Below are 13,756 nucleotides of genomic sequence, written 5' to 3' on the forward strand. Positions count from 1 at the left end.
TGCTGGATCTCAACATTTTGAACCGAGAGAGAGACTTAGCTGTCATACAAAGCTAAGACTCTGTAACATCATCTTTGTATAGATACTCCCTCAGGGATTTGTCTATAAAAATGGTCCTGTGGCGAGAGAAGTCAGTTTTAGGCTCATGGAATTTAAGTGTCTGAGGGAGTGGCACTCGTCTGACAAGACGTTGCAAATCATCATATATATCATTTTATTCAATTTAGGTAAACAAAATGATAAGTCGCTACAGTAAATTTACTGCTTCAGTTTTAAAAGACATCATCAGACGACAAGAAACCTCTGATCTTATCTGAGGCTAGATTAAATGACTGGCCTCAAATACGACCAGAGGTTTTTTGTTGCCAGACAATGTCTTAAGACTGAAACAGTAAATTTATTGTAGCGACTTATAATTTTGTTTACCTAAATTGAATAAAATAATATCTTGCTCTTTTTTTAATTGAGCACTATCAACAACCTTGTTGAAATTCCATAGGTTTTAATTTTGAGGGTTTTTTTTTTAACCTAGAAAAAGTGTGTGTGTGTGTGTGTGTGTATCTCTGAAAATTTAGGTATTTAAATTTTATGATTTGAAAAGGTTAATCTTCAAATATAGAATTTTTTTATTTTTTGAAAACATCTAATATTTTGTAAGACCGAAAATCACTGGATTTGAATACCAGTAGATATATTTTATTTCATTATTCTGAAATATATATATATATATATATATATATATATATATATATATAGTAGTAAGTTATAAAATATATATGAGCACTGTTGAAGTAAATACTTAAAGTTTACGCATAAATCTATACTTTCGTATATTAATTTATGTGATTAAATGAAGTATATATATATATATGAGAGAGAGAGAGAACTGATCTGATGTTGTTTAAGAGCATGTGATATTTTTATAAGGTTATTATATGTAAATATCTGTCCACATCTTCACAAACTGATGTGCAAACGTGTGAAAAGGTTAAGAGGCAGATCATTAATTAAAAGGAAATTAACTCGTACAAGACTATTATTTTGTATAGAAGAATAGAGAAATCAATCAGACTTCATTATTATTTGATTTTACACAAAACCTGTAACCCTTACGAACAAAGAAAGTTTTAAAGGTGTTTTTATGTTAACCGATATGTGTATACCAATCTGATTTAAAAACTCATCTCTCTTGTAATTTTTGCATTTACTTATTTAAAATTTTAACGAGTTGAAAGTTAGAAATAAAATGAAATCAATCATTATATCATCTATTAATAATTTTGGTACCTCTGCATTTACTGACCCGCAGTTTCCATGAAGTTACTTGGATGTGCTCAGCCGCTGACAGAACTAACCGGAAGGGCCGATTGTGAAACGTTAAACCATTATGAGAAAATTATAAATATAAACAGGAAAAAACATAGAAATACAATAAATAAAAAATTACAAACATTTATCTAATCTACCCAAACCTGCGCAATTAAAATTAATTATTTATTTCTTCCAATTTATAAAAGATTCATATAAGCTAAAACTATACAGCGTGTTCATTAAAAATTGAGGAACGCTCAGTCAACCTTTTCCAGTTATTTCTGTCAGCTGCCGAGTGAGCCTGAACCAACTTTGTGGAAATCACAGGCCTGTAAATGCAGCAGCAGCAGCATAATTTCATATTTGTTCTGCAATAGATTTTAGAGTATTTTTTATACAAAGATATTAAATGTTAAAATCTAATTCAGGAACTAAGGCAGTTTAGAAACAAAAACAATGATATATAATAAATAAATTGATCAACCATAGTCAAAAGTGACCCCAAAACTTCCTTTTTGTTGGCTATTGCACAGGGGAGAGCATCACTTCTTTTTCTGAATTACTTGACTCACCTTTACCTCACACCTTATAATGCAGAGCGTTTAGCAACAAAACATCTAGTGCTATCCTTTGAGTCTTTTTAGGATTCAATCAAGAACTGAACCTCAGATCTTCCAATCCATTAGCAAACATGATGACAAATGAATTAATAAAATTTTTAAAATTGTATACAAATGATAGAATATGAAAATCACTTATAATACAAGTGGGCATTTTAAAAAAAGATTTTTTTTTAAAGTTCAATTTAAAATGTCTGCAAATAGCAAAAGCTAATTGCATCAACTAGTGATTTGAAAACTAATTGCATTTTTAAGAGTAATATTATTATTAGGTTGGTGCAAAAACAATATCGTTTTCTCACATATGTTACTTTTATATATTATTTTTGAATTCATTAATATCTTATTGCCATGTTATATATCATTTTGAAGCATGTTTTTTGCTCTATCGATTCGTGTTATTCGTTATCGTTCTCAGTCTCGTCATTCATTTTTTTTTTTGCAGGCTTTTCGACAGCATGGACGAAATTCAAATCTGCACAATTTTCTTGTTCCAGTTAAAGCTAGGCCGAAAAGCTGCCGAGACAACTCGTGATATCAATGATGCATTTGGCCCAGGAACCATTAACAAACATGTAGCATAATGGTGGATCAAGAAATTTTGCAATGGTGATGAGAGCCTCAAAGATGAAGACTGTGGTTGATAAAAGACATTTGAAAGCCTTAATTGAAGCTGATCCTCACAAAACCACACGGGAAGTTGCTGTTGAACTTGAGGTCAACTACTCAACAGTCATTTGCTGTGTAAAGCAAATAGGGAAATCAAAAAGTTGGATAAATGGGTGGCGCATGAATTGAACGATAATCAAAAAAATTATTGTTTTGAGATGTCTTCTGCGCTCTGTCTGTGCAACAAAACTATCCATTTCTCGAGCAGATTGTGAGGTGTGATGAGAAGTGGATCCTCTACCACAATTGGTGAAATTCAGCACAGTGGTTAGGTGCCAGAGAAGCTCCACAACATTTCCCGAAGCCAAAATTGTACCAAAAAAGGTGACTGTTTGATGGTCTGCGGCTGGTCTCATCTATCACAACTTCTTGAATCCGGACGAAACGATTACAGTGAAGAAGTACTGCTGACAAATTGATAAAATGCACCAGAAGCTCCAACGTATGTGCCCGAGATTGGTCAATATGAAGGGACCGATTCTCCTCCGTGATAACACTCGCTCATATGTTGCTTAACTGGCCCTGCAGAAGCTGAACGAATTGGGCTACGAGAGACTACCTGATCCGTCATATTCACTGAGCCTATCACCTACCGATTATCACTTTTTCAAGCATCTCGACAACTTCCAGCGTGAAAAATGCTTTAAAAGCAGAGATGATGTCGAATCAGCCTTCAATGGCTTCATTGCTTCCAGAACTCTTGATTTCTATGCTAATGGGATGAATAAACTTGTTTCTTGTTGGCAAAAATGTGTTGATTTTAATGGATCTTAATTTCGATTAATAAAGTTTATTATGAAAGGAGTTATGGTATTTTGAAGTTGAACGTCAAAAAAACAACATTATTTTTGCACCCACCTAATATGATTAAATTAGGTATGTTTTTATTTAGTAACTTGTGACTACTCTGAGTCCATAAAAAGTGTAGTAACTTGAAGGATAAATGTAAGAGATGCTTGTGACAGACACACTATTTATATACGAGATGACAACACCCTTGAGATAAACTCTTTCTGCTATCTAAGAAATATGGTGTATCTGAACTTAGTACCACCACAATGGTGAAGACAGCAATGATAAAATTTCCTGAGTTGTTACTTCTCATAACATTGTAAGCTGTTCCTCTCTATATCCAGAGTAAGTTCCATAGCAGTTGTGTCAGAAATGCTGGGCCCTCAGTCAGTCCTCTTTCATTTGATTGCAGTGCAATGACAAATCCATGATTAAATGGATCTTTAATATGAAATCTGACTAAACCTAACAGATAAAGTTGGAGGATTTGCTGAAAGTACTACATTTATCCAGCATAGATGTTATCCTTGTGATGAATTAGTCATGTTGGTACGACTGTGTGGTGCATTCACCCTTCTGCAGAAGCATAGATGTCTTGAATTGCAGGAAGGTTAACTGGCAAAGGAAGACTTAGAAACAAGTGATTAGACATGACCATACAGCAATGGAGTTGGATACAATTGTTGATCTGCCGAACTATGAGGATTGGAGAGTCAGCTTGTCAAATATCAAAAACGTCTGATCCACAAACAAAGGAAAAGTCATTAAACGAAACGAGAGAGAATTTCATAGTCTTTGTTGAGTATTTTATTTAATTACTTTTAGAGGAGGATTTTGTGTTATAGCAACAGATTTGTTTAGTATGAAATAAGTAAATTATGAAGGTTATGTTGTCAAAAGTATAAATACTTCAATATCAGCCTTTTGAGAAAGAAAACTGCATTTATTTCAGTTTTATAAATTTAAAGAATCCATGGAAATTTGTAGTTTAATTCGAAATTATAAAGGATTTAAGATTAAAATTTTAGGAGTAGAGCAAGGAAAGAGAGAAGGGGACCACTTATGCCACACTTATTAGATTTATAAAGATGGTTGTGACTAGAGCTATTCATAGCAATATAAAATACACATTAGCTTTGATATTTTAAAAAGCAAAAATAGGAGTAAAGAAAGACCTGTTACAAGAAGTCATGTTGGACTTATAAGAATGCTGAGAGTCAAAGACATTTTTTTAATTTCCAGAAAAATTAACAGTCTGAATATTAGAAAACTCTAAACCAAGGTGTTGGGAGTCAACATTTTTCATCCCAAGGATCTTCTGACTCTACAACCCTTATTACAAGCATCTGTTTAATTAACATTTTTGTGAAACCCTACATCTATTAATCATTTTTTAAAACACAGAAGATAGATTTTATTTAAATAAATAATTTGAACAGTAAAACTCAAATTAAAACTGAGGTATCAAATAGTTAATTTTTTTCTTTATTCTTGAGCTGGACAAAGAAAATGTTATTGAAATAAAAGCTGCTTAAAATTTAAATTTGTCTTATGGTATATCAACCCTTTTGCCGAATATAGTGATTTTGTTCACAGTTGTCATGTTTCAAATTCTTAATATTTTCAAATATTTATTATTTATGGCATTTGTTTTAGTTATGATATCAATGCACATGCATACCACAGTGAGAATTTGTAATAGTCTAAGCATGAAAATAATGTATATAAAAACATGGTTTATGATGGAGATACTAACGATGAAAATAATAAAAAGGAAAACTGTTGATATTCTAACAAATAAGAAATAAAATATAAAATTGGAGAAAGAGGCCTAAATAAAACAAAAACAAATTTTTCAAAAAGACACTTTTGTTCAATTAATTCAAGAAAATATTATGGAGGCCAAACATCCATTTGTCATTTTCAATAAACATCTTAATCTAAAAAAATTATTAAAGGCCGATATTGATCAATCAAAAATGGGAGCTTATTGTTTTTATTTTTAAAAGTACTGAGCTGGGAAAAGAAAAAATGATTAAACATGGCAAGACGTTACTGCTTAAAATTATAAGGGAATTTAAATTTAAGCCAGTTTTACTTACATTGGAAAAGATAATCCTCAGTATTTTGGTCAGGATTGTCACTACCAACAACATCAAATGGTGATCGTCCAGCCAACATCTCAAACATTAATACACCAAGGGCCCACCAATCAACACTGAAATCTGAAAGAAAATAATTCGATTTCCTTAGTATATTCAAATATTTTATTTTTTGATCAACCAGAAAAATGTGTAGAAAGCATAGTTTACCAAGCATAAAAAAAAAATACCACAAACATTACTACAATAAACTCATAAAAAATATACAAAATGATATAAACATACTCACAGTCCTTAAATTAATGCAAGAATTACAAATTATTTGTTTTTTTGAGGTTATACTTCCAAATGCTGGCTGCTGCTATTTTGTATTTTTGTTTTGTTTTTTATTTACAAGGGAGTCACCACTTATCAAGGTCTGTAAGCTACTCAAGCATAAGGGTACGGTGGTCACCGGGACAACAGTGTAGTAATAGTTAGTGGTGGAAATAGGGTAGAATTAAAATTATTTAGGAGGACAGCTCAACAGGAATTTGTTTACATTGGACCTGATGATGACCATATTGTAGTCAGCTGGAAAGCAGGCCAAGAAAACAGAGTTCCACAGGCAGACAGTTCTTGGAAATAAACTTTGTTCATGGAATTTGCGTTTAGATTTAGGTACAAATAGAGAATGTTGAAAATTGTTGATAGTCTTTTTAGCTAGACAAGTTTTTTGTGAAAGTTTGGCAAGGGGGGGGGACCATAGATTGAAGCTCAGATGAGTACTTGCCATGAAAATAATAGAGCAGAGACAAGCGTACAATGTCTCTACTGTGCGAAAGACGTTTGCAGAGAAGAGAAAAGGGAATCACCTACTAGGTTTCAAAGTTGGTTTTGAACTTTGTGAAGAAAAGATAGCGTTGTTGCAATATTTTGGTGTTTTTAATGGAGTATGATCCCACACAGTCGGACGATTCTATTTATAAACTGACGAATCTATTTAAGAACTGATGAATCAAATTAATTCACGTTCTGCTACCAACAAATCAGAAACCAGAATTGCTTCATAAATATTAAACCTTTTCTGGAGCAATTTCACATGTTCTTTTCCATCTCGACACGGTAAGAATATTTTGTTCTGTGGAACTGTCTACTACAAACAAGTCACCTCCCAGGACTTGTGTGTAACAGCGAACCATCAGAAACTCAAAATGGCTTACACTTCTAGAGGTTATGGGCCCAGTGTGCGTCTTTATTTCGATGGATCTGAATCAAAATTCGAATTGTGGCAAGTTAAATTTCTAGGATATCTACGAATCCAAAAGCTACACAAAGTACTACAAACACAACCTGAAAACAGAAACGACCCCGACTTCATTGAAAAGAACGCAACTGTCTTTGCGGAATTAATACAGTGTTTAGATGACCGAAGTCTATCACTGGTAATAAGAGAAGCCCTGGACGACGGCTGCAAAGCATTAAACATATTGAGAGAGCATTATTTATCGAAAAGAAAACCCAAAATTATTTCTTTATACACTGAACTGACCTCTCTAAAACGAATGGATTACTGATTATATTATAAGAGCCGAGACAACTGCAAATTCTTTAAAAATGTCTGGTGAAGTTATAAGTGACAGTCTGTTAATTTCCATGGTTCTTAAGAGATTACCGAGTGATTTCAAGCCATTTACCACCATGATAAGCCAGAAAGAAAAACCCATGACTTTTAGCCAATTCAAGGTAGCACTCAGAAGTTACGAAGAAACTGAAAAAATGATCACAGAAAAAAACGAATCCACAAATATCATGAAATTTAAAAATACACACATAAAAACACCAAAATCGAATTATACCCATGCCAGGAATAAAAAACGCAACTTTGTCAAAAGCAAGTTTTTTCCTAAGAAAAGTACAAAAATTATTTGCTATAATTGTGGACGACCTAATCACAAGAGTTTCCAATATAGATACAGGACTCAAAATGGCGACTACATTAAAAATGTAGAGAGCTCTGTTAGCGAACATACATTTTTATTTTCATGTACATTTGATGCTTCAACAAACAATAATAATTTTCTTGTCGATTGTGGGGCCACGGCGCATGTGATTACAAAGGAATCTGATTTTATCAATTTTGATCCCAACTTTAAGCCACAAAATCATTTTGTAGAACTGGCTGACGGGAGTCGAGTCAATGATATCGTTTTGAAAAGAGGCAATGCGAAAATCTCGCTAAAGAACAATAAAGGTGAACTTCGTTTTTGTATTCTAGAAAATGCTCTTCTAATCCCAAAATTTAAACAAAATATATTTTCTGTACAAGCTTCCACAAAACAAGGTGCAAATATAAACTTTAGCCCCAATAAATCAAAACTGGTATACCCGAATGGAACTGTATTCGACATTAAAGAAAATGGAAGACTATATTATTTAAATAGCGTAGTCCCATCAAAAACCGCCTGCCATGATCTACAGACATGGCATAAAATTCTTGGACACTGCAATATTCCTGATATAAAAAAGTTGCTGACTGTAGTTGATGGAATGCAAATACAAACATAAAAACCTTCAACTGCAACATCTGTACGCAAGGGAAAATGACAAACTATCAAAACAAGATACCAGACAAAAAGGCCAAAAAAAATCCTATCAATGGTGCATTGTGACTTGAACGGTCCCGTAGAACCGATGGCCAGAGAACATTATAGATGTGTGTTGAATTTCGTAGATGAACATTCAGGTTTAATAATGGTTTACTTTTTAAAGAACAAATCTGATACCCTGCTAGCAACTAAGAAATATCTAGCCGACATGGTCCCCTACGGTGAAATCAAGTGTATTCGCTCTGACAACGGTACGGAATTCACCAATAAAGACTTTGAACTTTTACTAATTAACCATCATATCAGGCATGAAACATCTGCTCCTAGATAGCCACACCAAAACGGGACTGCTGAACATGCGTGGCGGACACTTTTTGAAATGGCAAGATGCCTACTCATTGAATCAAAACTCCCTAAAAACCTCTGGACATATGCACTTATGGCGGCAGCCTATATACGCAACAGGTGCTTTAACAAAACACTATCTAAAACTCCATATGAATCTTTCTGCGGTAAAAAAACAAATTTAAGCAGAATGCATATATTTGGTTCAACTTGCTTCGCATATATAGAGAAAAAGAGTAAATTGAATATTAAAGCCGACAGAGGTATATTTCTTGGATACGATAAAAACAGTCCAGCCAATTTAATATTTTTTCCCGAAAAAAATACAATAAAAAGAATCCGGTGTGTAAAATTCACAGACACGTTTAATTTTACAGACGAAAACCTTTCATATGAAAAGGATGAAATTATATTACCTCAAATAATTAGAACAAACGAAAACAATAAAAATGACGGAGACGAGAGTGTCCATGATGATGATGATGATAAAGTCGAAAGATATCCCAAAAGAAATAGAAGACGACTCGATTTTTTTGTGGTCGACAATACAAAAGATTATCAAATCGACTATTGCTATTCAATGGAAAATGCGCCAAAAAGCTTCAACGAAGCAATTAATTCAGAACAGTGTGATGAATGGAAAATTGCCATGAAAAAAGAAATAGATGCCTTAACCGAAAATGATACCTATACAGTAGTGCCTTTCCCAAGAGATAAACATGTTATTTCTACCAGATGGGTTTTTACAAAAAAGAGTACAGCATCAGGTGTAGAACAGTACAAAGCAAGATTTGTTGCTAAGGTTTCAGATTTACGGTAAAGAATACTTTTCTATGTTTTCACCGACCACAAACCTAACGACAATCAGAATTTTACTGCAAGTCGCATCACAATATGACCTAAACATCCATCAAATGGACGTAAAAAATGCTTATTTGAATGCCCCAATAGACTGTGAAATTTATATTACCCCTCCAGAGGGATTTATAATGAAAAATAAAAATAGTGTGTGGCGACTTAACAAGTCATTATATGGTCTAAAGCAGAGTGCTCAGTGTTGGAACACAGTATTTCATGATTATATTATTAAACAACAATTTAGACAATGCGCTGTAGACCCCTGTTTATATACCCAACACAAAGACGATAAACTACTGATTTTGATTTTGTGGGTCGGTGATATTTTAATCGCATCAAATTGTGACATAATGTTAACTGATGTTAAGAACAAATTAAGTAAAAGATTCAAAATGACCGATCTTGGCAAAATATCCTGGTTTCTGGGGATAGAATTTACTCAAAGCAAAGGACTTGTTACGATGACTCAATCGAGATACATTGACAAAATACTATTAAAATTTGGAATGGGAGAGTGCAAGAAATGCTCTACACCGGTCGAAAATGATATTAATAAAAATATACACACAGAATCTGAAATAATAAATGACACACAATATCGCAAAATTATAGGTAGTCTTATATATTTAATGACTGCAACCAGGCCCGACATATGCTATACAGTAACAAAACTGTCACAAAAATTATCATGACCGACAATGAAGGATTTAAACAGAGCTAAACAAGTCCTACGTTATTTAAAAGGAACTAAAGAACAGAAGTTAGTATTTAGAAAATCAAGAAATCCCCTAAAATTAGAAAGTTTTTCGGATTCAGACTGGGCAAACGACGAAGATCGCAAGAGTGTATCTGGATATTGTTTCAGACTCTCAGAAAATGGGCCTATTATTTCATGGAAATCTAAAAAGCAACAGATTGTATCTCTCTCTATGTGTGAAGCAGAATTTATCGCGATCACACACACGACCCAGGAAGCACTCTACCTTAAAAATATCCTGAAGACTATTTTAGAGCCAGAATTAATTACAAGCCCCGTAGTAATTAATTGTCATAATCAAGCCAGTATAGTTTTAGCACAGAACACAATAATCAACCAAAGATCTAAGCATATAGATATAAAATACCATTTCATAAAAAACGAGATAAAAAAGGAATGCATTATTTTGAATTACATATCATCAGAACAAAATATCGCTGATGTATTTACGAAACCTGCAACAAGGATAAAGCTACAACGTTTTTTCTCAAAACTTGTTGGGGAATTCGACTGAATAATTTTTTTTTTCTTTCACTGCCCTTTATGTATATAGATTTCTATATATCAGAGAGGCGGTAGCACTCTCTATATAGGGATGGCTCGTACACGCCTATATACGCCTACAAAACAAAACTATCCAAATCTCAACTAAAATCAACTTATAAGTTTCAAAAAGCACATATTCTTACAGAGAAGCGTCTTACGAATCCAGCGAGTGTCAGAACGTCAGTTAAAATGTCAAAAGAGAGCAAAAAAAAGGGTACAAAAATGGCCAATTGTTCTTCTTTCTTCTTCTTTCTTTTGAGACGATGTATCTCGGTGTATGAACGGTCTCTGACAACAGTTCAAGCATCAATCGACTGCTCTTTACACAGAGAAGTGCAGTGACCCATCGCTTTTTAGCTAACTCCATAATTAAATAAGATTACGTGTAATAACAAGTTTTAAACACTATATACCCAATGTAGACAGACCACTTCGAACACGGAACTTCTGTCAAAAGGGACAGCTCCAAATAATACACCGAATGCTCACAGACGTTCCAGTTTGCCAGTGGCCTATATTTCTTGGACGCTGAATATTTGAGGTGAACGTTAAGGCTTTTTCTTTAAACAGTAACCCACCAGCGTTAATGAAACCACGAAATCTTTATCTCAGTTGATCAAAATTGTTATAAGAGTAACCTATCAGCAAGTACGACGTCAAAAAACAATGTTATAAAAACAAATAATTCTTCAGGTTTTGGACTGTAAAATATGTACAAAATGTCAATGCTGTGACCAGGATTCGAACCTAGGTTAGCACGGCCACAACGTGGGGTCCTAACCTCTAGACGATCACGGCTAACACTGACATCTGTCGCTCTTGGCAGAAAGACACATGACTACTGTCAAACTATTGAAAAATAAGGAGGAAACTTGAAATTCTCACGCATGCGCAAAAATACACTATAGCAACCATTGTTAAATGCAGCTGAATCTCTTCGCTCGCTAAGAAAAGTAGATCAGACCAGTTCTTCTAAGAACTCACCAAACTCTAAAGGAAATAAGTTAAATTAACCGCAAAAGAAACTGCAAGAAAGTCATCTACTAAGAACTCACTGGAAGCTGACCAAAAAGAATCAAAATCCAAGCCCTAGCCACAAAAATAACTAGATATTGTGGCTACTATACACAATCTACTAATAAAAACAAGTAAGTTTTCTAAAATAAACTACAATAAATTAACCATGTAACCTCACACTGTCACTGATTAGGACTTCATATAAAGATAACAACTACACTATTGGTGTATATACCGTTCCACACTTTAACTATTGGTGACGGGGCAGTATCTCAATTCTACGAGAGTTGTCTTGCTATAAGATAAGTGATATTATAGTAAGATACACATAAGTGTTATATGTTTACATTTAATAAAAAATGCCAAAGTCAGCACGTAGTAAAAAAGCTCAGAGAAATATAGACTATGAAAAAAACAAAGTCAAGGTATTATCTGAGCAAAAAGAATACTATCAGAAAAATGCTGAAATAATAAAAATTAAGTATCATGCAAATCCTGAGGCAAAGAAGGCTGCCTCACGTGCTGACTCAAAAGCACGGTATAACAGGGATTCTGAGGAGAAAAAAGCTGCCTCACATGCTCTTTATAACAAAGAACCAGAAAAAAAGAAGGCTGCCTCACGTGCTCTTTATAACAAAGAACCAGAAAAAAAGAAGGCTGCCTCACGTGCTGCCTCAAAAGCACGGTATAACAGGGATTCCGAGGGAAAAAAGCTGCTCACGTGCTCTTTATAACAAAGAACCAGAAAAAAAGAAGGCTGCCTCACGTGCTGACTCAAAAGCACGGTATAACAGGGATCCCAAGGGGGAAAAAGCTGCCTCATGCACAAACTATTATAAAAAGACCTAAAACCCAGCAGGAAGCGACCTGCTACTAATGGAGGCGGCAATGAGCCGCCTCCTAAAAAAGACAATACTATCATGAATGTAAGTTTAAAAATAAGACTGTAAGTAAAAATACTAATTAACAAGAATAAAAAAGCATTGGAAATGCAAAAGGATATAGGGATGGTATGCCAAAAAGTATACAAACAAGATAGCTATGAATGGCTAGGCACATGGAAATAGAATTGCATCCAAAGTATAGCCCTATAGCTTTTTACAACCGTAATGATGGCACGGAATGAAGATTGGAGAAAAGCTATAGGGCTATACTTTGGATGCAATTCTATTTCCATGTGCCTAGCCATTCATAGCTATCTTGTTTGTATACTTTTTGGCATACCATCCCTATATCCTTTTGCATTTCCAATGCTTTTTTATTCTTGTTAAAAATACAGACCAGCGAAGTTCCACCTATGAGAAGGCTCTTACTTTTTTGCATGAATATCAGCGGAAAACCCTAGGGGTAATGCTCAGAGTATATAGATTTCTATATATATATAAAAAAAAAAAAAAAAAAATAGTCCTGGACAAGACGTTAAACTGTATCCATTTTATTTGTATTAACACTTTAACCTACTAATGCGTAACTAATACTTTTGCTTAAAAAAAAAAACAAAAAAACTCTTTGTAATTTTCCTTTTTGACATTTGAACACAATTAAAAATGGCGTCTTTTTAAATGCTAAAATTCTAAGATCCAAATTTTTGTTATGTCTAAGTGAATATAAAAATATATATTTGTTTTTGAGCAGAACAAACACAAGGGACTTCCCCATTACAAAAGTAGGGAGGATGTTGCAATATTTTGGTGTTTTTAATGGGGTATGATCCTACACAGTTGGACAATTCTATTTATAAACGATGCTGCTAAGAACTGACGAATCAAATTAATTCACGTTCTGCTACCAACAAATCAGAAACCAGAATTGCTTCATAAATATTAAACCTTTTCTGGAGCAATTTCACATGTTCTTTTCCGTCTCGACACGGTAAGAATATTTTGTTCTGTGGAACTGTCTACTACAAACAAGTCACCTCCCAGGACTTGTGTGTAACAGCGAACCATCTGAAACTGTTCTGAAACTCAAAATGGCTTACACTTCTAGAAGGGTACTCCCAGCAGCTCCCGCCCACATATGGCAACAATGCCCTATTTATGATGTATCTGGCTCTGATACATGTAGAGGATTGGGTCAGGAGTAAGATACCTTCTGGAGCAGTAAAATGACACACCCATTTTTCTGGCAACCTTGGCAACAGATTTTATA

The 13,756-nt window shown here is 34.0% G+C and overlaps 1 protein-coding gene across 8 annotated transcripts in view; it reads right to left on the reverse strand.

Moving 5' to 3' along the window:
- The window catches only part of LOC145291555 (protein kinase C iota type-like), a 355,461-nt gene that overhangs the window by 73,498 nt on the left and 268,207 nt on the right, over window positions 1-13,756 (reverse strand). For all 8 annotated transcript variants that reach the window (XM_080137652.1, XM_080137646.1, XM_080137627.1 and 5 more), the window contains one exon: window positions 5,495-5,617. In XM_080137652.1, coding sequence (XP_079993778.1) covers window positions 5,495-5,617 — 123 coding nt within the window. The remainder of the gene's footprint in view (window positions 1-5,494; window positions 5,618-13,756) is intronic.

This window comes from Euprymna scolopes, chromosome 2, assembly GCF_053919585.1.
Source record: "Euprymna scolopes isolate OS-2025 chromosome 2, ASM5391958v1, whole genome shotgun sequence".
Lineage (NCBI taxonomy): Eukaryota > Metazoa > Mollusca > Cephalopoda > Sepiida > Sepiolidae > Euprymna > Euprymna scolopes.